This window comes from Panthera uncia, chromosome C2 (assembly GCF_023721935.1).
Source record: "Panthera uncia isolate 11264 chromosome C2, Puncia_PCG_1.0, whole genome shotgun sequence".
NCBI classification, from domain to species: Eukaryota; Metazoa; Chordata; class Mammalia; order Carnivora; family Felidae; genus Panthera; species Panthera uncia.
In genome coordinates, this window is record NC_064810.1 from 30,167,565 (window position 1) to 30,194,683 (window position 27,119).

Below are 27,119 nucleotides of genomic sequence, written 5' to 3' on the forward strand. Positions count from 1 at the left end.
CCCATGTTCTTGTTGACTGCCAGCAACGGATTGCTCACAGTTCAATTGCTAGCCTTTGCACATGACCCCCACAACCTTCAAAGTCAGCAATGATCTGTTGAATCTTTCGTATGATTTGCTCTATATCTCTCTGACTCCCCATTCTGTTAGCAGGTAGAGAAAATTTCCTGATGGAAACCTCTTGTGTAATTAGGTTAGACCCATGGTCATTATTCTCTCTATCTTAAGGTCAACTGAGTAGTAACCTTAATTACATTTATATAATTCCTTTTGTCATGTAACATAACATAATCATGGGAGTTTCTCCAGTAAGTGAAGTTCATGGAGGCCACCCTACAATTTGGCCATTAACAGTATGCTTGGCTTTTCCTTTCCTTTGGTACCTTCTCCTCAACTTCTGAATTGTAACTGGTTGTCTACAAAGTCATATCTCCTATATCCCAAGTCTCCTTCTTGATTCTAAATTTTCTTCTTCTCATCTAAGATCCATGGGATGGACTTTCACACCATTGACGTAGTTTTTGTGAAATTGGTATTGATAGACTGTGGATGGAGGCTAGTTGGTATTTACCAAACTTCCTCATTTTCTCCAGACTTGACTGTGTTTGGTAAGGGTAGTTCACCATTTGTGGTTTGGGACTATGGTAGTTTTTCTACATTATTAGTTTCTCTTGTAGTAAATAGAGGAAAGTGGAACAATGAACCTTTATTATCTTAACCCAAGCATCAAAAAAACTTAAATACTCATTAATGTTGGAGTTTTTCCAAATAAGAATAAAATAAACACTAAATGTGTTAACTTAGCAGTTAAAATTAAAGTACTATAAATACAAAACATCAAAATAAGATAATACTTTGGACTGAAATAGCGTTAGGAAATAAGTATTAAGAGATTTCCCTGTCTATTGCCAGAAAAAAATAGCATGAACATTTTAGTCTCACCTTATAAGAAAGTCAAAATTTTCACTTATATAAGTAATAGTAACTTATAGACAGAGAGAGATATCATGATACATATATGTGTGTATATGTGTACCTTAAAACAGATATTATGATGTGCATTACACCTAAAAATTATATGCATGACATTTGAATTATGACTCTACTTATTTAAACATATTAAATGTCACTCAAGGGAATAGTACATAATTAGATGCATTAAAAATATATAAGCTACCAAGTTAAATTACATTTTGAGTTAAAATATATCTGAATGGCTTTTAAAATCTCTCTTATGGCAAGCATTGCTTTCCAGATTTATTAGGGATATTATTTTCATCTGTCCTACAAAACTATTAGCTCTTTGTTAGTAAATACATTGTTGTATTTATCTTTCTGCTGCCTCTAGGTCTAGCATAACACTTACATGTGGTAGGGGCACGCCAAATGTTGGTGCAGTTAATTGATACACACATATGCATACATAGGTAATATTTGCCTAGAAAATGTTTATGCAAGCAGCTTTAAATAGTGCTATAAAAAGATTAAGCAACATTAATGGTAACAGGCCAATCACATAGTCCCCATTCTGCTGGTAGGAGATAAAATACAACAAAAAGAAGGCACTAATGAGTTAGGATGGTGCCTTACTAAGCGTGTAATTAATGTTATTAAGAAACATTGCAGTTGCATATTAAAATTCCGTTAACTAAGCAGCCCTTCAGCATCAGTACATTTGTTTCTTGGTTCCAAGTCCTTTTTTCCTTTTTTTTTCTTTTTCTTTTTCTTTTCTTTTTCTTTCTTTCTTTTTTTTTTTTTTTTTTTTTTCTGATTGGCATCTTCATGCAATCTTTTTCTAAAAAAAATGAGATAATGGGATGTGATCAGCCTTCATGGTTTAGCTCAAGTGCTGACATGACAGTTCTGGCAAGTTGACAGTTTAAGTGAGTGAAAATGGATGTCTTGTCTCACCATTTACTTGAAGAATCTCCTCCTCACCCCCATATTTATGGCCCCTTCTATCTGCAGTGTGAAAAGTCTAGTTTTCCCAGGTTAGGATCTAGATAAGTGTTTTTCATTACTCGTTAAACTATTCCCTCTGTGTTGGTAAAAAATGAGATATAAAATATAATGTAAATATTGCATTATTTGATAATTCATTAGCTTTTAAGTTAAAACTTTTTTTTTTGAGAATGTGAAATCATTTAGAAAAAAAACAAAATTTTATTTTGTTCTCAGTATTTTAGTCAATCAGGAAAGCAAGTACGAAAGTAAAACTGCTATTGGTAATGGACAGAATAATATAGTAACATGTGCTCGACAATTCAAAATTTGTTTTAAATTTTGACAGATTTTTGTAAGTATTCTTAATTTATAATTTTTGTAGAATTTGGAAGGTCTATGAAATTTGCATGTTGAATCTCAGAATTATTTACTGTAGTTACATGATTTCCTGTACTTAACCTAAAATCAGAATGAAATCTATTTTGGTAATCTGGAATATAATAAAGTTTAAAATTATCTTTGAGCCTGTCCAAATTATTACTTTTGGAATTAACTATTACATTTATTGCAATGCAGAAATATTTAATACCATTAGAGGATTAAATTGGACTTGCTAAAACCAATGAAAATTATTTACATGGAAAAAATTCATGGTTCTAGCAACATAATCCTTCACTTCAACAAACAGACTGATTTGTCAAAGGTTGTCATGTAGGTTGGTCAGGGTAATAATTGTTGCAGTCTGAGAAACATATCTGTAATATAATGCATGCCTTTTTCCCTCTGTGAATCCCACTTTCCCTTCCTTATCTACTTTATTTCCAAGGAACAATTCAACCTGTCTCTCTCTCTCCCTCATTCTTTCTCTCTCTCCTCCTGTCTTCATGCTTTCCCCAATTGTTGGAGACAGACTGAGTCAAGTTATTGTCATAATGGTAGGACATCCTTTATTACAACCCTCATTCATGTTCTTCATGTTGCATCAGACTTGATTGTTTCCATATGAGTTTCCATTGTACCAGTGAGTTCCAGAGGACAGAAATCTTAGAACCTTCAGCTCCTAGCACAAAATAAAACCAAAAAATGTTTGTTTAAAATAATTGAATAGTATTATGAGTTGAAAGTGCCAACCAATATCTGAATTCATTTCTAGCATAATTTTTGTTACCATGGTGTTTTCCAACGGTGTGATGTCTTAAAAAAAAAAAAAATTAGGACCAAATCCAAAATAGCTATGTTTATATAGTTGTTTATCATAACACTGTTTTCTGTGCTTGCCCATAAAATCCAAATGTCAAGATATTTTGAACCAAATGAATTTACTCTTTTCAAAGCCATTCTAGGCACTCTCTATAATCATAGAATTATTTCATTTTGATATTATTTTTCCTTCTCAGGGAAAAGTATATTATGTGACTATAATTTTTTCAAAAAATGATTTTTTAAAAATTTTTTTTAACATTTATTTATTTTTGAGACAGAGAGAGAGAGAGCATGAACAGGGGAGGGTCAGAGAAAGAGGGAGACACAGAATCTGAAACAGGCTCCAGGCTCTGAGCTGTCAGCACAGAGCCCAACCCGGGGCTTGAACCCACGGACCGCGAGATCATGACCTGAGCCGAAGTCAGACGCTTAACTGACTGAGCCACCCAGGCGCCCCTCAAAAAATGATTTTTAACCACTATTACCAAACATGCATACTTTTGTGTGGGTGTCACACTTACTACTAAAAGTTGGTACTTTCAACCCTCTTTGGAATTGCTTCCTACACATATATAGAAGGCCTCTTACATGATTTTATGGTCACACTGTATAATTCATTTGACTAACTCAATGGCCTCATTTGATCATCAGATTTCGAATGGCCATGAGTTACTTTTAGAGTTCTAGCTATTTTTGAATCCTCAAAAAGTAGTCTTCCCATAATCAATAAATTAAAGAATATTTCAAAAATTAAAGAGTAATAAAAGCACTTCAAAAATGTAAAGAGTAATAGCTTCATGATCGCTACATGTCTTTATTCATACAGGATTGAATGCAATGTGTGTATGTGAGACCTTTCATAGGTAGAGTAGAATGCAAAGTCTGAATAGGTGAAGAACATAAGAATTGTGATTTCCTGTAGTCATTCTATTGCGTATGGACATTTACTTTTCATGTTTCTGAAAGCAGCATGCCATTTAGTACTTTTACCTTTTCATTTAGACAGTAAAGAAGTATATCTATATATGTAGATGATCAATAGATGATTGATAGATATTAGATTTTTGAAATGCACATATATGGATAGACAATTGTTAGATTATTAGATTGTTGTTAAAATAAAAGGTATAGATACTGGCATTTTAGCATGGAATAAGAATTTTTAACATTAGCCAGAAGTAAGATACTGACTAAGAAAGAAGATATAGCACTCTTCTAGAAGAGCTATTGCCATGGATTCAGCAAGAAAGAGATTAACTGGAAAGGTAGGTAATTTAGCAAGTTGATCACTTGTATTCCTTGAGAATAATGACAAATGGATAAAATGTGATTAAACAAACTTTATAAATGTAATATCCCTAAATTATGTTTTCCATTATAAATGCATTGCTTCCTCTAAGATGAATTATGTGTTAATAAGCTTCAAATCAAATATTTTTTGACATTATACATTTCCAATAATACTAACAGAAATTCTTTTGAAGTCAAATGAAGTGTTAAATAGTAAAAATTAAACAGAATTAAATAGGTTGAAGAAACAATCATTTATCAATTAGAAGTCAGTCTGTTCTGGTGATAAACTAAGTAAATATTCATCTGTTATTCCTGCTCCATATTGCATTTTAATGAAATGACTTTTCACTCTTTATTGTTGGGGAGGTAAGCCTATTAACTAATATTTTGCAACAACATCTAGAATTGGTTGTTACACAACTCCTCTGTTTTTCTGTATTGCTTTTATCACTCTCACATGGTGGCTACTCATTGATAGTCTTTGTGTCATAAATTTCCAGTGTGCAATGGGGGGCCTTCTCTACAGAGGGGCATATCAGAATCAGTTGGGAGATTTTCTTCAAACAACATATTTTCTTTGGCATGCCTCCACCCAAATTACTACAATAGTGAGTCACTGTCGCTGGTGGGAGTGTGTCATATCCTTCTGGTATGATAAGATGGAAAAAAATATTGAGTATTTGCTTGAGATCAAGAACTCTCGTTCTTTTTTCTTTTTTTTTTGAAGACACTCATTTAGTGTTCCCTATTTGAGGCTTTTCCAGGCCAAATAAAGATACCATTTCAACACAAAATGATACCCCTCCCCTATTCCAGGAAGACACCTAAGCAGGGGAAAAAATAGAGAAAAAAAAGCCATGCAAGCAAGAGCAGGTACTTTAAAGTGGAAAGAACACAAGAAAAGTACAACTTAGAGTGTGTTCAGGTTAATCATTGTTAACAAAATGGATCAAAGGATAATAGATAACAAGATGGGTGAACAACAAGAACAAGAAAATACACGTGGGGGTGATTGAAAGGAGGCTGTTCTGCTGAAATATTGGAGTCGGTTTGGGATGAGAGTCAGGATGGTAAAATTTTGGGCCAGTTAATGGAAGCCAGAATGCTGCACTGAGGAGAATAATTTGCAAGCATTGCAAGGGCAAGCTATAGAAAAAAACACTGTAGGTTTTTGAATAAAGAATGACGTGAAATAAGTATACTTAAGAAAGGTTGTACTTTCAAGTAGTACAGAAAGAGTAAGAGCATAGGTTTTCTGCTACTTTAACAAAGCAAATATTTAGGGAAAACATAATGTTATGATTTTAACATCATTATGCCATATTGGAAACCATATTGGAGACCATAGCGTATAATTCTTACTTTTCTGTTTGGTACTAGAGATGACAAATTTTAGCCAGATCATGGTTTGAAGTCAGATAAATTAATCTAAAGGCTCAGTGTTTAAGAGTTCCAACAGTGGTGTTAGATGCACCATAAGTCAAACCTGTTCTCCAATCTAGTGCTTTAATCTTGAAAACCTGTGTTCCCTTTATAGGATCTAGTTTGTGATCTTCATATCATAATGGTAGTAGTTAAGACATAGGGTTCTTTGAATATTAAGTGAGACAAGGCCTGCAAATGGTTTGGCGTACTCCCTGACATTTAATAAGCACTCAATTAATGTTGATTATTGTTGTATTCAGCAATTTATGACTCAACAAATATTTAACACAAGCATATGACAAATGAGTGTGTTTTTCAAACATGCTTATAGAATATTTTAGAATTTAACAAGCAAAAAAATATTAAATAGCCAAAAAACATGTTCTACTTCTTTAAGATACATATTTCAAAATGTTTATTATTACAGAATAAGAAGCTTATTCAGTCAAGCAAAAATTACACCCAAAGAAAGATCTGCTGAGTGTGCCTGTAACTATCCTGTCACATATTAATGTATGCAACGGCTGCATGACTATCTCCATGTTCATGCCTGCCATAGAAAGTCATATTTTCCTGTAAAAACAACTCGGAACATGATGTGATTAACCTTTGGTTCCCTCATCCCCTCATCCCCAAGCCCACCTCATGCATGGCCTATGCTTCCTACTCATGTTCAGCCATCTGATTTCCATAACACCCACTCACTTCCACCAGCGGGGCATTAGCATAACAGAGCTGTAGCGTGACTTTGATTGAAGCCAGCTTGGGCTGAATGCAGTATCAAAGCATAATTTAGCAGAAATCAAATCTAATTTACTGTGCATTGTATTTAAATTCTCAAAAATGCAGTTTCAAGTGAACAATACCAGACCTCTAATCTTAATTGACCTTTTTATATGTGGGTATACTTCTCTGGAAAGCACACAACACGTTCTTCCTCTAAAGCTATTGTTTTTAACTTGTGAGTATCAATTGAACACTGAATTGTACCACTGTTTTCTTCATCTCACTTCTTGTTACAGCTGTAACAATAAGGTATAATCATTTAGCAGATTAAGCAACTCTGTTATTACATCGCAGCCACAAAAGATTTGTCTACTGCTTTTGGATTTTAGAGAGGATATAAATATGTATTTTATAGTCTTCTGTCTTAGAAATATGTAAGAGAATTGCCATTTCTGTAAGTAGCATATTCTTCTGGAGTTTATAACTCAACCTCTTTAATTCACATTGGGTTTAAATGTGTGTTTTGAATTGTCATCCTGAGGACCCAATCATGTTTTTTTTATGTATAATGAGAGCATCATAGAAAATCCATTTTATGTATAGCACACTTTTTGCTACCGTGCCGTATTGATAAAATGCCACCTCTCTGTCTACTCCCTCCCATTGGTGCCTTCAGCCAAGCACTGCCTTTTCAAACCATTTTCACTGCCACCTGGCAGAAATACTGAAAATGTGAAATGTTAGCAGAAGAATTATTGATGCAGTTTTTCATTTTAAAACCTCAAAAATAAATTCCTTCAGCTGATATCCCTTCACAGAAGATTGCAATATAGATCTTGAGCAGACAGAGTCCACAGAAGTAAAAGTGATTGATGCAATTTGTTTGGTGGTCCAAATGAAAGTGACAATAGGAAAGGATGTACATTTTCAGAGACTTAAATACTTTTGAATTTTTTTGCTTGGCTTTGATATGTTTATTTTTGTTTGTTTAATTTTAGAAATGATAAAGGTGAGTCCCATTCCAGTGTGGCTTAAGTTCTGGTGATAAGAAACTATTTGGTACATTAGAAGTGGAGTATATTTATAATAATTTGGAATAAAAATACAATATAAATAAACATCATGTGGAAGAGTACTTCACAGCATGAACAACACAAATGCTGAGAGTATTTTGTTAGAGGTCTTTCAAAAAGTTCAGTATTGGGTAAAAACTCAAAAAAATGGATTCCCTGCCTTCTTAGGTTCTATCATTATTAGCAAATATTACATTGTAATATTGCAGAATTTCTTTGTCCTTTAAGAGTTCTGATGAAATGTTCTCTTTAGTTGCTACCATGACTAACGGTCCTCTACTGGATTTTCTGCCCGGCTTGCTAAGATTTTCCAGCCTCACATCTGTCCTTTCTCTTTTACAAAGAACAGTCTATCTAAAACACAAATTTTATTACATCTTTCTTGCATCAACATTTTTGAACAGGTATCCATAGCTTTCAGGGCAAAATTTAAGCTATTTTAGCACAAATTATCTGTCCCTCTAACACTTTTGAATCTCCATCTTTTTATTCTTAAGGTCATTTACCCTCCACTAACACATCCAGCCCCTTGTGTCTCTGCCTTATGTCTGCTTCTGTCTGTTCCAAGTGACCTGCTTCTCTTCATCCAGTGAACTCTTACTTGTGCTTCAAAACACAACTCAACCATAGCCCTTTCTGGCATCTTCCTCTTCCATGTTCATCACCTGGTCTGTTTGCTACTTTTGCAAGCTTTCTCACCCAATGCCCACTGCTATTTGTATTATTATACAAATCATACTCTTCTGTATTTGTGTTTATTTACTTATTTACTTGGGAGTTTCTGCTGATTTTTTATTTGGCTTTCCATCCTCTGTACCAAACAGAATGTCTCATAATTTGTAGTCAATCAATGCATTTTGAATGAATAAGTGAATGAATCCTATCTTTTCAGGAAAGTGGAGAGATTGATGTGGTCATTTGCCAGTCCTTTTGGGGGTATCTTTTAGCAGCTGGTTAAAATTATAGGATATAGACTCCAAAAGCATTTTGCAAAATCACTCATCTACTAACAAGTTCTTAAAAGCTTAAAATTTAAGGAAATCTGTAGTTATAATTAAAGTATAGATGTTAATTTTACTGAAATAGATGGATAGATACAGAGTAGGCATAATATGCTGAAAACTATAAAATATATTTTCATTTTGTAATTTGGTGTTTCATTTGATGATTTCAATCATGTGTATTCTCGGTTATTTCATTTTAAAAATTAATTATATAAGGAAAGGGCTTCATAGCACATATGGAGCTGTAAGATTTTACTAACTAGTTATGTGAGCCAAAGCAATACAAATGAACAAATAAGCTGAATATGTGACTTCTATCATACTGTTAAATGATTTTTACTAAATCTACTTTTTATTTAATGAGATACAAGCTAAGTTACTCAATACTTCTGGCTTAGTTAGTAGTGTCCATATTGTCACTAAACTTGTCTTTCATAGGATTACTAAGAAGTGGGAACTATATTTGATCATTAAATTTTACTTAATACACATTATTTTCTTGGATATTACAGATGATAGAGACCAATCTTAAGTCTTGTTTGGTGTAAATAATCTGGTAGTTTCACCTCTTCCCTGAAAAATGGACATTGCAATGTTTTAAGAGTTGTCCCTGAAGTAATTTTGTAACATTGATTTAATCTATCATTCCTATTAGAAAACATGGAACAAAAATCAATGTATCTGCTGATTCAGTGAAATTGTGTAGAAATAACAAGAAGATTGTAAGAGGCAAGTAATCTCCTGAAAATGCAAGGCAACATAAACCACATTCTCTTCAAATAGATCCATAAATCTGGGTTCTCCATCCCGTTAGACTGAGTCTTCTGTTATCTATAGTTATAGAAGAAAATTTCACTTAGTAGATTTATTCCCGCTCTCCCTGGGGTATGTGTTGAATGTGTCGAGTTGGGAGGCAGTCTAATAGAACACCAAAAAATAAGTCACTACAAATCTCAGTGAATTAAAAAAAAAATGTGGCTGCTGTTTCTGTACTAGCATTCTTGTAAGAATGAGTAATTTGTTATATGTGTGAGGCTACCCTACATTTACTCTGTTCTTGGACCTGCTCTTGTGTACTCCTGAAGGGCTGAAAGAATTTTGGGTAAAGACCTTTATTGAATGTCATTTTTTTGTTCTAATTGTTTAGAGTTCACATTTTAGGATGGTTGCCATGTAGAGCAGGTTTTAAAAATTAACATTGATTTTAAAGTTTTTTTCTTGGTCTTAAGTTTTTCAGCATCAGCAATGATTTAAAGTGTAAACAGATGATGAGAAAAGTCATGGAATAAATACGCTGTTTTTTCTTCAACAGGAGTGGGCTTTGATATGTAGAAGATGTCATTGTGAAAACTTCCAGATATACTGTCTCCTGTCTTTCACTTTCTTCTTTCTTTTTACAGTTAACTCCCAACTTAAACCTGAACTTCCTTAGGATTTTTACCCCCATCATTTTATTCTCTTTTCTAATGGAGCTACTCATGTGTAGGTCTCATTATCTCTGCCTATGTCATTTCCCTCATCTTCCAACCAGACTTCCTACTTTGTTGACTGATGTGCCTCCCTCACAATCCATATCTTATTCCTGAGAGGGTTAAATTTTCCAACGATTTTGCTTTGCATCAAGCACTCCTTAGCGTAGAAAGAGCCTGAAGAAAATCCCCACTTGGGCTTCTCAAAGACTTTCTTAGGCTGCATCCAAATCCATCTTTTTTAGCCAATGATGTTTACAAAACCTGGACCCTTCATTTCTGCCAGATTACACAGTGTATACGAGATGTGTTCTTGCTTCTTGCACTTTGCTCAGTAAACTCCTTGCTTGGAATGTGCTCATTTCACCACTTACCTAAATGCTGCCCTTTCCTTAATGCCCCCATGATGTGCACTTTCTGCAAAAACCCTTTCGTAGTTGCCATAACAGAATGGGATACCTCTGTGCTGTGCTCTGAAAGCACATCAATCATTGAACTTAGCATGGTTTTAGATCATTGTTTTACCTTCCTTTTGCTGTTGTCATCATGTTTTGTGTTTCCCCTTAGGTTGTGAGTTCCTTGAAAGCTGCAAGATAGATACTTTTTATCTCTGTATCTTTAGTGTCCTGTAGGGGAACATAGTAATTGTCTGACTAATGCTTATTTATCTAAATGAAATGAATTAAGTAGAAGCAACTACTTTCATAGGTGACATTATATCATTAGTTATATTTGTATTTAATTCCCAGCTCTTCAATCCTTTGATGTCTTCAACACATTAACTCTTCAATTCTAGATTATAAACACTTTGAGGATAGGAATTATATTTTAAGCTTTCTGGTATCTCTGCACATAGAACAACGTCTTACAAATAATATAGGAATGGCCAATATTTGTGAATAGACTAATTTCAGAAGAGATACTTGTATAATGAAGTGATTTTTTTTTTACCTTTATCTATGCAAAACACAAAACCAAATTGGGAAACCATGTTTTTCCTTAAAAACATTAGAACATCATTAAAAATCTATTTTCCTATGCAAATATATGAGCTACAGGATTAATAATATACATTTAGAAAATGTCTACTGATAAATTTACTTTTCTTTTCCTTATATTTTATAGAGTGCTCTTCTCCTTTCCCCATCATGTTTTGGAAAATGCTTCACAAAATTAAAAAAATAAAATAAAAACTGTAGCTTCTGTCTGGCACTGAGCCATCCATGTACTGCCAGATTTCCTCTGATATCTTTTTCTTTGTCAATGGTTGATATTTATATACTTTCTTTCCTTTTAAATTATAGCTCCTCCACAGTTTGTGGTTAGGCCAAGAGATCAGATTGTTGCTCAAGGTCGAACAGTGACATTTCCCTGTGAAACTAAAGGAAACCCCCAGCCAGCTGTTTTTTGGCAAAAAGAAGGCAGCCAGGTGAGTGTGAACTTTGACTGCTCTTCTGAACCCCTCCTATCTCTGGTGCTCCTCACTTTGTCTGGCTTTTCTTGCTATCAATGATGTATTTATTTTATTTCTAAGGAGAGAACAATGTTCAAATATAATGTTCTTTATTGTCTAGTGTGAGTTGTCCAAAATTTTGTCTCTTAAAAAGAATAGGTACAACTCTGTGTAACTAAATTATCTGAAAAAGTCTCATCTGTAGCTACTTAAAATCTCTGAACAGAAAAATAATTTTACTTCTTTGCAGTGAGTGGAGTTGGGATTATTAAATGAGTTTGTATATAAAAAGTGCTTAGACTATCCCAGGCACATGTAAAACGGCCAAACAATATTTCCTTTATCAGTCCACCTAGAAACCAGTTTCAATCCCCTTTCATGGATAGATAGTATAAATACCTTTTCTTTACCAGTAACTTAAGGATACTTCCATTTAAGAGTGGGAGAAGTATTTACTTCCATCATCTCTTCTGGGTTCCTTCATAGCGGGGTATATAACACATTATATACCAGAAAGAGCCAACACTTGTCTGCTCTTTGCCATGCCCTGGTTTGTCCACTCATGGCTATCTCTGGGTGGCATGGCCTTTCAGACTCTCTGCTCAAAGTCAATTTAATACACTATTTTTTTTTTCACTTACAACTTGGCCCAAACTTGGACAAGCACTTGGCCTCTAGGTTCTCAGGCAATGAATGACATTTCTAGCTTACACTAGAAACTGTTCTTTGCCTAAGGACTTATCAGTGAGTTCCTAAAGGACCCAGAGATATTTTTGTTGTAGATTTTCCAGAATCATCTTCAAGGAGGCATACAGTTCTCAGAAAGAGATTTCAGCCCCTGTTATTGTTAGTCCAAATTCTGGAAGAATTTCCTGGGGAATGATGAAAACCATGATTAAGAGTCTGAGGAAATCTAAAAACCTTGCCAAAGATGATAGATTTTTAGGCTATGTTAAAAAAAAACCTGTTGGTCAGAATTTATGTATGATTATCTGAGTAGAGAAGCATCAGGATGTTTGACTTCATCATCATCTTTAAATGCCATGGATTCCTATACATTCCTGTACTACCCAAAATTAGCAGTTTTAGCAACTCAGTATAAGATAGACAAACTGTTTTTCTCCCTTTCCTCAAGCTCCTTGTTTGATTCACTTCCCTTATGATTTATGGGATGTAAAGGTAGTGATAGAAAGATGAGATGAAGTGCTGTCCATTGCTTTATCCCACATCAGAATGTTCCAGGCCTGAGGTGCCTGGGTAGCTCGGCCGGTTGATGGTCTGGCCCTTGATTTGGGCTCAGTTCATGATCTCACAGTTCATGTGTTCAAGCCCCACGTCAGGTTTCTCACTGACAGAGCCTGCTTAGAATTCTCTTTCTCCCTCTCCCCCCCCCCCGCCAAATAAATAAATAGACTTTAAAAAAAAAGAACTATTCCAGGCTTTAATATTCATTTTTTTAACTCCTTAGTGACTGAATAGATTTCTACTCACAAAAGTTCTTGATTCTTCACTTAAAATTTGCTTTTTGATGAAAACATCCTGAACTCTAAAGTGAGTATAAAGCAACATGAAAGAGTTATCACACATGTGTGTGCATGCACATGTGCACACACAAACACCTTGAAAAAGGAAAGAATTCAAAAGCCATTTTCCCTCCTTATGAGTGTGTGATCTTTATAGCACTATTTAACCTCGCTGAAGCTTCTTTTCTTAATCTAAAGTGTGAGAATAATACATTTTACTTTGCATAAGTTATGAGGATTACATGATTAAGTTGGTTTCTACGTGAAACTGCTTTGCACATTATGAAGGTCTGACAAGATGTTAGAAATGAGGAGAATGTGAAGTGCCTCCCCTGTATCCTGGCTGAAGTGGCAAGTTCATACTTCTGCTCAGGCCAGGGATGCCAGGACCTGAACTTCCCCACTGCCCAGACACTACTGCCCCTCACCAAGCCCCAGACTCACACAGTGTTTGAGAAACCTAGGATGGGTGAACCCTACAGAGCCGTGGTAGCTCTACAAGATCCTTTCTCTTTCCTGTAGCTCCCTCCCTTCACCCACCCTGGGGGGCTATGGGGTCCATAAAAGTTACTCCTTTAAGCCACTGATAGCAAACATAGTGATATGAATATGTTATTTATTTATCAATTTTATAAATATAATGATGTAGAGAAACTTGATTGTTGCAAATTTACACTTTAAATCCATGTATTGAGTCAAATCCCATTATTATATATGTTGTTATTATATAGATACAGCTATACCATGTGTAAATATCATGCCCTAAAATAGCTCTAGGTTGATACAAGATATTGCATCATAATGTTTTGGTCAAAACAGAACATGTTTTGGTCCTGTGGCCCAATAAACATGATATTTAAATATGCTACATTCTGCTTTAATGTTTTTTAAAGTAATCAAATAGCATTAAGGTACTTCTTTTTCTGTTATTTGACAAAGTGGCATGTAATCCCAGAGACATTAATCTCTGGAAAAAAATTCCAGTTAGATAATTTGATTTGACTATGTTCATAGGTCTGGTTTTCTTATCTTCATCTATCTCCCTTGCATCAGAGAGAGAAAGAGAGAGAGAGAGAGAGACTGTAAATGAGAATAAAAGTGAATTGCTTGAGCAAATTGTAAAGTTTTAAATTATGAATTGGAATATTAGGAAAAATAAATCGGTCTTACTGTCTCCAGTATCCAATTTTTACAGTGATCTATGACTCTCCATCAGTGGAGAGAGTTAAGAGCCTGGACTTAATGGTCCATATTCCTCAATATGTGCTGATAATGCCTATTAGCACTAATAGGATACCCAGCCACTTCAGGGCAAGAGGAGTTCTGTAGAATTCCTGGGTTTTGCTTGCAATCCATTTTCTTGTGCCTATGTCACACAAGCAGCGAATAAAGATGATGGGTTAACCTCAATCATATGCCATTTTCCATGTCAACGAATCATTTAGAAGGTGGACTGATATTACGTTGTAGAGGAAGAGATCCCAGAGAGAATTAAGCCTATCTGATGTATTAGTACTATGTAAATTAGTATTCTAATGGCTAATTGCAGGAAAGTGCATACTTTGAGTTATTGTATCATTTGCAAGTAGCTTTAAAATTTAGACCCTTCTTTTTTAGGTGGTTTATTTCAGTAATATATTTGGATTCCACAAGAGAATTAGCTTGTTCTCAAATTGTTTCATATGCATGAAAATGTCGAGCCTTATATAGTAATACAAGTTTTATAGGAGGGCAATAGCATTTTGAAATTATATTCCTGACATGCTTGCAAACATCAGTTCTTTTAGAAAGGGCTTAATAACATGGTAATGTTTATGTAAAGTGGGCTTATAGTGTCACACTCAAATCTAATAAAGTGGACATCCATCATGTTGCAATAAAGAGAAGAGCTTCTAATTAAAGTAGGACATCATTCGTAGGATTAAAGTCATTTAGTGTAATTGAAAAGTGTTAATACCCTATTTTATCCTCTTCCATTGGTATTACTTCAAGGGTAAAAACATTTTAAGGTGAAAATGTGTCTTAGGCCTTTAATTGAATGTTATTACCTCCTGATTGTAACGTATTGAAACTGTTTAATTACAAACCTGGAAAATTAATTACTATGTCGAGAAACAGATCCCAGAGGGTTATAATGTGCTTTTTTGTAAGTAAATAAAACATAAAAATTGATATGTTCTTATTTATAATCCAACCTGGAAACATATCTCAATATGATTTGTTATACCCAAATGTTTTACCTAATTGAACAACAGTAAAGCAACATGGGTCATCCAAGTTAACATTACTGTTCTCATATAGGGACTTTCAAAGTTTTATGATTAAGCTGCTTGTGTTTAATGTGAGATGTATAATAAAATAATTTTTCATAAAAAGTCCATATTATGAAATTCTTTAAGGGCACATGCACACTTCAGAAGCATTATGCATCTCCTTTTTATTTTCAATAATTTGCTTAATCTTGCATATATGGTATTGTTTAAACCTACCTCCTTTCAAAGCTGTTACTTGGGCACCTGGGTGGCTCAGTCAGTTAAGCGTCCGACTCTTGATTTTGGCTTAGGTCATGATCTCACATTTGGTGGGATCGAGCCCCACATCATGCCCTGTGCTAAGAGTGCAGAGCCTGCTTGGGATTCTCTTTCTCCCTTTCTCTTTACCCCACCCCCCCTCTCAAAATACATAAACATTTTAAAAAAACCTGTTACAATCTGCAGAAATCTTATAGCAGGAGAAGATTTGGCTGTCTCTCTCTGTCAGTCTCGGCCACACCCTTTTGAATATCTTTATGAGAAATTCAGATAATTACATCAAGTATTCAAAATGATAAGTGGAAATTGATTTTGCATTCCTTAGTAATATGCAGTTCATAATTCACATGCATAGTTAAGTTACATTCCACATTATCACAATGTCTGATGAGAGTCATTATTATGCCCATTTTACAGATGAGTAAATCATGTTTCAAAGATATTGAGTAACTAGCAGTAAGTCAGGGAGAGAGTAAATGGTTAAGATAAAGATCCAGGTATTTTAAAGGATTATTCCTTCAGAATAGAGCATGTTGACTTCTTAGAGCACATTATTTTTGCATGATTTGGAAAAAGTTCCCAGTGAAACACTATGTGGCATTTAGTCATTTCAACACCATATTTTTATAATAACTTTATTTTCTTTTCCCAACAATATTCCAGTAATCATAATAGCCATTTTTAATGTAATTGTCCTTCTGAATGGGAAAAGATATTGATGAGATTGTGTTTCTTCCACAGAACTTGCTTTTCCCAAACCAACCCCAGCAACCCAACAGTAGATGCTCTGTTTCGCCAACTGGAGACCTCACAATAACCAACATTCAACGATCAGACGCGGGTTATTATATCTGCCAGGCCCTAACTGTGGCTGGAAGCATTTTAGCAAAAGCTCAACTGGAAGTTACTGATGGTGCGATATTGTTGTTTGATTTGTCTTAGGAAAATAGTACTTTTTGTTTCAAGATCCATTTTAACCAAGTGAAATTTTTGGGTTGCTAACTATGTAAATGAATGCTTATCTTCTAAGTTTAACTCTAGGTAAAATAACATTTTTAACAGTTTCTAGTTCTCCTTGATTTAATACCATTTGCTTTCCCAAAGAAGAATATCAAAGATTATCTCTTTTATTCTTAAAAATAAAATGATGCCTTATTTTAAATAAATGACATCATACTTCGTGTGTATAATGTCATCTGTATATGTTTTTAGTCTTATGCTGACATGATTGCTTCTGATGGATATTAATAATTTGATTTCATGAAAGAGGAAGAGATATCATGTTTAATATTATCAATGGAAACAGATGAATTTTCAGTTAGCTAATCACATTATGATATCCTATGACTTTTTAATTATTCATTGACTAAGGTAAATTAATTAAATACCTTCCAAACTACTGATGGATCCTAAAATTATTATTTTTTATTTGTACATATGTACTATAAATCTTAACCGAAACGGCTACATTTATAGTGATAGTTGAAAAAAATATAGCGATTTTCATCATCTGTTTTTTCTCCCCTGATTGCTTATTTGTCACAATTGATAGGTAGGCAGGTTTAGATACTTCCTGACCCTGAGTATGAATTTAAGCCCTGTTCTGTGATGACTAAAACAAAAATTCTCTCTTATTCTCCTATATTCTGAGGTTTGTGAGGTTTTTATTTTCCCTTGATGCTGACTTCTGAGATTCAAGAATTTTGGTTTGTGACCTCTTTGATTTTCTTCCTTCTCTGCTCATGAAATTTGATTCACTTTTATAAATCAAACTTACATGTATATTATGTGGTAATTTAAAATTAATAGAAAGGAAATATTTTTTTTAATATCTGTCCATGATATTGCCTGATTCAGCACCTGTTAGGAATAGGAATGAATGGAACAGACAAACATTGGCTGAGGGAACATTCAGTCATTAATAGCTGTACCTGCTGATGTTGCAGAGACCTGTCATGAAACTGAAAGAAGTCAGGTTCAAGAGTAACAATGCTAAGAAATTCTTCCTTTATATGGGCAAGAGTTTTGATCCTTAATACCTATGTATTTTTTAAAAGAAATAAAAGATAATTATTCATCCTTTTAAAGTCCATATATTTTCTACCATTAACAAAAATATCCAGGTACATATACTGGGAAAACAAGATATTCTGGCCATAGCCTAAGTTGTTTTATATATATATGATATATATATCATATATACTGTATATGTGTTATATATCATATAATATGATATATATGTGATATATATCATATATACGATATATATGATATATATATAATGATATATATATGATATATATAAAAGATATTCCAAACATAATCCTGAAGACCTCCACTTTAATCTAGCTGCTTATATTATTTTACAAAGGACAGACTCTAAAACATTTCTAAATAAAGAAATTGTTATATAAAAGACAAACCATATTTTAGAAAGCAAAATTGATGAATTAGAAGAGCCGATTGATAGGACAGATATTCCGAATCATGTCCGATGCAATGAAAAGGAAGACTTTTATTTTCCTGGTGTTGGTTGATGACGTAATCTCATGGAACAGTAGTTATTCTAGCTTTGTTTCTGAGGTTCAAAGTAAAAGAGTGATAAATAAGTTTAAACCTGATCACTGAAATGATTGTGAACATTTTGTTACAACTGGCATGAATATTAATTCCTACATTGATTTTTACTTAAGTAAGCAATCACAAAGTAAAGATCCTTTTGCAAAAACATTGAATGAAGGTTATAGAGTTATTGATTTTGACAGTAAAAAACTCTAACTTCAAGACATAAACACATACACACACACAGACACTATTATTATAAATAACTGTTTCTTAATATTAACTTGCCACATTGGCTGATGACTTTGCTTCTATTCATAGTTTTGAATTTTTCAGATTAGTTAACAATTTAATGGTACATGAGCTATCATTTTCATTTGGAACATTTTTTGGAGGGTGTGACCCAGGGCAATTTAGAGCCAATTGAAATTCCAGTGTAGAATAAAAACGTATGTTGTGTTCAGAGAAACAAGCAAAACATCCATAGAGATGTTTCTGTTGCTACATTTTTGCACTTAAACTCCTTTCTGGGAAGTATTTTTAACTCAAGTGTTCATATAAGATGAGATTGCTAATGGTGATGAAATGTTCTGTTGAGTGATAATTTTACTGATTATAGATTGAATGAAGATGCTTCAATATACTTGAATTTCAAAATATCCTTTTAGAAGACCTTCTCATTAATTCATTGGCACTGTTCATTTCTTCTTTTCTTTTGCTCTGTATCTCAGAGAATGAGAAAATTGTAATGAGAATTCTGAGTAGAGTCAATAGAATCTAAAGGGACTGGAAAGAAGAAATGTATTTATATATTATATTGACAATAAATGTCACACCATGATCTTATATGAATGGTTTATTGAGGATTTATAATGCATAGTTAGAGAAAACTGTGGAGTTGTTCACAGATCACTGGAAACCCTAAATGTTCATTTAACCTTTGACCTCAGTGTCATGGAAACCTGTGGTCATCTCTCACGCATAACATCTTTGAAACTGAAAATTCCTTCTGGCCAGGAGATTTTCAATTACTTTATTGATCAAATTCATTAAAAAGACTTTGAGCTACTCATTTGAGCAATAAAAAAGAAAGAAACTAATTAGATGTCCTTGGCTGTATCTAATGATTTCAGGGATATAAAAATAAAAACAGGTCATAAGAAATTACCTGAATTCTGTAGAGATATTTAAATTGAAACAAAGGAGTAGGAATATTTAAAATTGAATAAATAGATTCTACCCTGGTAATGCAGACCCATTTTTCTCATTAAATTTAGAAATCATTTATAATATTTTGTGAATTGGCCTTCTATTTATGACCCATAAAGAAAGTAATTTCCATGAATATTCAGTTTGAATATCAGTTTGTGCAGTTACTGCTAGATGAGTCAGTATTGGTGTATATCGTGTTTTCACACTATCTGAAGATATTTTATTTATTTTTAAAATGAAGAATTTGTTCAAGAAAATCAGGAAATAACTGGTTCTAATTTTTCTTTACAAATAATATAAAACAAAATTTTATTGTTTTCTTAGGTTTTTATAAGGTTGTTACATATATATATTTATGTATATATATGTGTACATTTACAAATATATATTTATTTACATGCATACACACACACACACACAGACCTAAGCACACATTGTAATATATATTTTGAGGTAGTAGTTTTAGTGTGATTAAAAATCCACTGTATCTTGACATGCAGTGGATCTATTTCATAACTTCTATTTTAAATTAAAATTTGTTGGCTTTCTCGTGGTAGGCTATGAAAGTGCTGGTTAATTTAATGTTTTTCCCCCCAAACCATGAATTCTAATAGTAAATATGATGCATATGGATTGGGAAATAGCTAATCATATAAACTATTGTTCATGAAAGCTGTGGACTAAGAATATTAGAGTATTAATGAGCAAAATGATATTTTGATTATGTATATTTAACACAAGATTACTTTCTTCAAAGCCACTTTCTCCTCATAGTTGGTTAGCAATCATTAAATCATTAAAATCCACCATTCTTTTTTTTTCCTTTCTGTGGAAGTTTGTGTTTATATATGATATAAAGATTTTTGGTAATTATATCATAAATGTAATAGAAACATACATAAATATTTCGGGTAGCTAACCAAACTCTATGCTGAATACAGAACTTTCTCTTAAGAAAGCCTCACTTGGACATGGATGGACATGTCAGCTTTATTATGTAGTGTTCTAATGAGTTCTGGATGAAAGTTTGCATCCAATTGTGTCCCTATTTGTATCACCCATTTAAATCATACTATACATTCTGATATACTTCCTAAATCATTATGAAATACTTCCAAAGGCACTGCAAATACTGCTACAAAATATTTTTTAAAAAACACTGAACTAGAAGTTTATGATATTGTATAAATTTTACCCAGATGAACATAGAAATTGATATATAGGTAAACACTTATTTGAAATGAAAACGCTATTTTTTCATACCGCAAATATAGTACAAACAGATTTCTTTGCTTAATTCTGAGGAATAGTAAAATCATGTCATCCGAATTGGATTACTATACTCTAACTCCCAGTGTCATAGTCTTGGAAATAAAGTGTTTATACCTAGTAACTTACATCAACCAAAATATCATAATCTATGTGAATACAGCAAGGTGCTTTGAAGGGAGATATTATGTATTATGCATATATTTATAATAAAAGCAAAAGTAAAAATTGTTTATACCCATATGACACTCCACAGACTTTCTTAAATATGCCTATAAGAGACAAAATGGACATTTTATGAATAACTGCCATGAGCTCTCTATATTTTAATTTTAATTTCAATATGATTAAGACTTTCAACAATACTAAAATGTCAGAATTTATTTCGTTGTCATCTACTGTCAGTAATTCAGAGTTAGTTACAAATAATAGTATGTCCTCAGTAAATATAACGTATGTATAGTATATATAGACAATAAATACATAATGGATAAAGAATATGCTGAATAAATTATAATATGTGTGTAATTCACATCTAATCGTATAATATAACTTCTTAGAAGTTAAAATATCCTGAAAATATTCGTATCCTTTAGTTTTGACAGATAGACCTCCACCCATAATTCTACAAGGCCCGGCCAACCAAACACTAGCAGTAGATGGCACAGCGTTGCTGAAATGTAAATCAACTGGTGACCCTCTTCCTGTAATTAGCTGGTTAAAGGAGGGATTTACTTTCCTGGGTAGAGATCCAAGAGCAACTATACAAGAACAAGGAACATTGCAGATTAAGAATTTACGGGTAAGTAATGTTTGACTTGTATTTGGATCTTCATTTCCGCATAAGCATCACCCTAGGGAAAAATTGCTTTGTGAACTTAAAATCTCACAGACTAGTACAGTTGCTCTACCTTTTGTGGTAGGCCATGTTATATCTTATTTTACAAATGATGAATTGAAATTAGAAGGAAAGTCCTTATGTTGGTGATAAGTTCATAACAGACCTAGAAACTTTTTATTCTTTCATCCCAGCTCACACTTACCCAAATGATAAAGCTAAAAATCATAAACACATGAAGTTAATGATAGTAATAGGATATTTATAATTGGAAAGTGTCAAATGCTTCTGATTTACTCTCTGGAGTAAAGGAAGCTTTCAAGGAATTGTGGATAAGTTGGCTTGGCCAAACTATTATGTGGAAAAAACTAGAGGTAAGATTGAGTACATAAAAGGCAGCTTTGGCTAGTGGGTGGAAAATCTTACATTTTTGGTTAAGTTGCTCTGGAGTATAGATTTAAACCTGTGGGCAAGGACAAGTCATTGTTGTTCTTTTAACAGAAGATGATGTGCTAGAGAATGACCATTCCTGCCAACTTAACATATTAAACGTACTTCAGAAGCAACTCAAATGCCTATTTCTGAATATCGTATTAGCTGTCTACTGCTATTTAACAATATTAGCAAACATTTAAAGGCTTAAAGGAACATAGAGTTACTCTCATAGTTTCTGTGGGGTTAGGAGTCTGGGCATGACTTAACCGGGTCTTCTACTTCCAGGTGTCACAAAGTTACAATCGGGTATCAGGGTTGTGGTCTCATCTGAAGATTGACTGGGGATAGGGTTGACTCTGAGCAACATGATTGTTGACAGCATTTAGTTTCTTATGGCTACCATACTGATTACCTCAGCTTCTTATTTGCTGTTTACTGAAGGCTGCCTTTAGTTCCTTGCCGTACTGATATTCCCATTATGACTACTTGCTTCCTGAAACTCAAGAAAGTACAGAGCCTTCTAGCAAGACAGGCATTATAATATTATGTAACATAAGATGTGACATCTTATGCATCACAAATATGACATCCTATCACCCTTGCTGTATTCTTTTGTCCAGAAGCAAGTCAACAGTTCCCACACACATTCATGGTGAGGACTTGATTATACAAGATGTGAATACCAGTTGGATGTTATCATGGGGACCACCCACCTTCTACAAGTATATTCACTTCATTCAACAAAATGTAGACAGCCTCCCCTCCATGTGGCAATCACTACACTAAAATAGAAGAACATGCTAGAATAATCAAAAGATTGTGAATGAGAACCAGAAATAAGATATAATAGTGCATGAACAAAAATTAATTAAAAATTATTTGGTGGATGAACAATTAGTAGGATCTGGTATCTAAGTAGAACCAAGAGGGGTGCCTGGGTGGCTCAGTTGGTCAAGTGGCCAACCTTGGCTCAGGTCATGATCTCGCGGTCCGTGAGTTCAAGCCCTGTGCTCGGAGCCTGGAGCTTGCTTCTGTTTCTGTATCTCTCTCGCTCTCTGCCCCTCCCCATTCGCGCTCTGTCTCTCTCTGCCTTTCAAAAATGAATAAATGTTAAACAAACAAAAAATGTTTAAGTAGAACCAAGATAAAAAAAAGTGGGAAAAACAATGCTGAATTTTAGCATCCAGAAACTAGGAGAAGAAGATAAAATATTTTTTGTAACATGTATTTTTAAACAATTACAACATGGATTATTATCTTAAAATACAGATACATTTACAATCACTTCTTAATTTGGTATTTATCAGTGTATCACACAGACATATACAAAAAAGGAAGAACTCTTTTTGCAGTATGTACATACACAAACACACAAACTTTTGTTAATTTGTGTATTTGTTAATAACATTAATATATAGTTATTTTTCATTTTAAGACATAAGCATTAATTATCACTTTAACTAGAAAAATACTGTCAAATTAACTTAAAAGAAAAGTAAATTAGTACAGATTTTAGCCTTTTTATTGATAGTAAATTAATTGTTAACCTTCTTTGAACAAATGGGAGTTATTAAAAAATTAATGCCAACTCTCCTTGAGTAAACACTTTAACCTCTCTCTTTGGGCTAAAGTCAGTCTTGGGCCATGGAGGTTAATGCATTTTCACTGTACTGCTGAATTAAAGGGTGTGCTTGAATAGTCAAGATCCCCAGTAGTGTTTGAAAGAAGCAATTAAAGGTAGGTGCTTGATGATGTCAAACAAACTTCGAGCCCTGTGACAGGCTTCTGAGCAGTCTCTCTGGGATGCAAACTCCTGGAGGCTTGTCGACAGCCAACCACACGAGGAGAAAAGCAGGTGATAGAGTGTGCCAGCACATTAATTTTTTTAAAGCACTTGGTTAAAGATAAAGAGAGAAGGATAGAAGAGATATGAAGTACCTGAAAAGAAAATATTTAAAGTTAAAGGAATAAAAATGAATGTAGTGGCGATGATGGTAATGCAGGAGTGAGTTTTTAGCAATGATATTTCAGCTTCAGATATTGCTTTTGATAAACTCCAGTATGAAAATGTTGTTCTTTTTCTGTAAAATGACTGTCTTTAAAGGGAGCTAAAAATGTGCTTTACAGTACTTCATTCGTACAGTCAAGAAAGGGTTTCTGTAGGTCATATTCCTTTGTGTCTCACCGTTTCTTTCTTTCTTTCTTTTCTTTCTTTCTTTCTTTCTTTCTTTCTTTCTTTCTTTTTCTTTCTTCTTTCTGGTACTTAATGCAAGGGGGGAAAAATAACGTGATGAACACTGTATTCTCATAGTCCAGCTAATTGGTAACTGAATCTGTGTCTTTCGAGAAGTAGAATATTCCCATACTCATTAAAACCTACCTACCACAGCTAATGTCAGACCATGTCTCTACACAATGACAAGGAGATGTAGTTAAGAAGCATTACCTACATACACTTATTTTAGCATTTGCACATAATAACAAGTGCTACATTTTAGTTCAACAGCTATAATAAAATGCAAATTCTTTACTCTTTCACAGACCATATTCAAATGAACATCACATTAAAATCCAACCTTGGCTCATTATATTTAGTTTGTGAGTGATGCTTCTTAAATGGAGAGATTTCTAATGACTATAATGCATGCACAGCCACATTTGAAAGAATGGCTCTTTCTACAGTGGCTATCCCCCGTCATCCTGCTGTATAATAGAAGACAATTGTATGAAGATAACATGGCAAAGAATGATGTGCCGTTCGAATGATGAGCACTTTGAAACTCAAGTTACAATACATAATGACATTTAAAATCAATTAAAACAGTGGCACAGCAGTAACATCCATGCACTAATAATTTACCTGAGATTTAGTTGTGGAAGGTTGAGTCACCAATACACTTACATTTTGAACCCAGCAGGTATATTCCATGAACTCTCAGATTTCATCAACAATTAGACTCATCCTTATCACAGAATTTTAATCTTATGTCAGACGACCTGCCTCATTCAGTTTGGTGATCAAACTGATTGTATTATCAACTACTTTAAAAATCTTTTGCCACTCTTCAAATGAATAACAAAAACAGTTTAAGTGACCGATGAAATGACAATTTTTAAGTACGCTTCAAAGAGTTATGAATGAGTTATTTGCATGGTCCCTTTCAGCTCTAAAGTGCAATGATTCCATAGACATGGTTTGTTTGGTTTTTAATGATACAACTTTATTTCATTCTCTGTCACACTACTACAACTTAACTATAAGTGAATACTAATTTATTTATGGGGAGAGATTTAGTTGCTTAGGTTTTGTGTGTGTGTGTGTGTGTGTGTGTGTGTGTGTGTGTGTGTTTTCCTTCTTCACTTTCTCCATGTCTTAAAAAAAAGAAGACCAGCCCCGTGTTATTTCAGTGCTTATTTACTCCTGAGTACATTTTCTCCATTGAAACATAATGTATTGGAGATAGAGAGGACAGCTTTGCATTTCTCATCTCTGAATATTTATAAGATTCTGAAAAGTTCTGTCCTGAGTTGCCTGCATGTAACTCTCATACAGCGAAACCGCATTATAAATTGGAGTTATACAAAGATAAGGGCATTACCACAGAGGCAAGAGGGTCAAAGAGAGTTTACCAGACAAATAACATTTAATTGTAGAAGTATAATAAAAAATCATTGAATTCCTTTTATGAATAAAATAATATATTATATGAGTTTATTTTAATATTTTATGTGTACCTGTGATTCATTCTAATGAATAATTTTGACAGCTAAATGACATACCACATTTTAAGAAATTAAATGTTACCTTGTTGAGATTGACGAAATACAAATTAATTGAAAGAGTTGAATTCTCTCCCTTCCTTGCACACTAGATTTCTGATACTGGTACTTATACTTGTGTGGCTACAAGTTCAAGTGGGGAGACTTCCTGGAGTGCTGTGCTGGATGTGACTGGTGAGTCCTTGGGAATTACCTTAACAGAAGAAAACTCGAGTCCATTTTAGTGATTAGCTCATTACCAAATAACAGTTGAAGATTCAGATTCAGATTTTAAATTAATTGAATGTAAAAACTAAGTCGTATGCCACTTTTCAATTCCTCCACAAAACATTGCATATATGCAATCTGATATAGTTAAGGGGAGAGATTTTCTTGCTTTTTGTCCTTGATAAGTGTATTTATTATCTCTCTCTGAAGAATAAGCAATTCTAGAGCTTATGTGAAAGTAAGTATTTGGTAACATGTAGGAAAAGCAAATATTCATTTATATACTTTTGATTCATGAAAATGAACTGCTCATTGTCTAGGTCAATTTCTTTAACAGACTGTTTTTCCTGTTTTTAAGTATTATGTCAGTATATGCAATCAGGAATGAAGCATTTTCTGTTTGTCCTCTATAGACTCTGGAGCAACAATCAGTAAAAATTATGATTTAAGTGACCTGCCAGGGCCACCATCCAAACCACAGGTCACTGATGTTACTAAGAACAGTGTCACCTTGTCCTGGCAACCAGGTACCCCTGGAGCCTTTCCAGCAAGTGCATATATCATTGAGGCTTTCAGGTATGGGACACTTCCTTTTCTTTTCTCCATGGGTTTTTGCTTTAGCTCCTATATCCTAAAATCTCATGTGAGCTATCCTGCTGTTTTATCTTAAGAACATGTTTAACAGTGCATTTTCAGTACTTATCTTTTATATCTGATTTTATTCAAGGATATACTCTAGTTTTTTGTTGTTGTTGTTATTCTTTCATTTATAAGTTGATTATAGGATTAAATTATGCATTACCCATGCCTAAGCCTATGGGGATCTAGCTCATGACATAATCATATAGATCCCTTCTTTACCCTGACCATTGTAAAGATTTAAGATGAGATTATTGTCATTAGAACTAGGCAGAAAGTAATTCAATTGGGCACAGACATTTTTAAGTTCTGCAATATTTATTGAGGCATGAAACCCTGGAAACTTGCTTCCTAATAATTAAAGCAGAACTTAAAGTCATTCCATTGTTTTTATGCTCTATATTTTAATACATTAATTGGATATGCCTTTAAAATGAAAAACTACAGCTACGGAATTGATTCCATGTACTTCTGGTTGCTAAAACAAAGATATGCCCAATTGCTATTTGAAAAAAAAATTTCATCAACGTAAG

At 33.6% G+C, this 27,119-nt stretch overlaps 1 protein-coding gene across 1 annotated transcript in view; it reads left to right on the plus strand.

The window, feature by feature from the left end:
- The window catches only part of ROBO2 (roundabout guidance receptor 2), a 609,164-nt gene that overhangs the window by 480,230 nt on the left and 101,815 nt on the right, over positions 1-27,119 (plus strand). Inside the window, exons 8-12 of the mRNA XM_049627999.1 lie at positions 11,442-11,566; positions 16,386-16,557; positions 21,284-21,489; positions 25,833-25,914; positions 26,361-26,523. Coding sequence (XP_049483956.1) covers positions 11,442-11,566; positions 16,386-16,557; positions 21,284-21,489; positions 25,833-25,914; positions 26,361-26,523 — 748 coding nt within the window. The remainder of the gene's footprint in view (positions 1-11,441; positions 11,567-16,385; positions 16,558-21,283; positions 21,490-25,832; positions 25,915-26,360; positions 26,524-27,119) is intronic.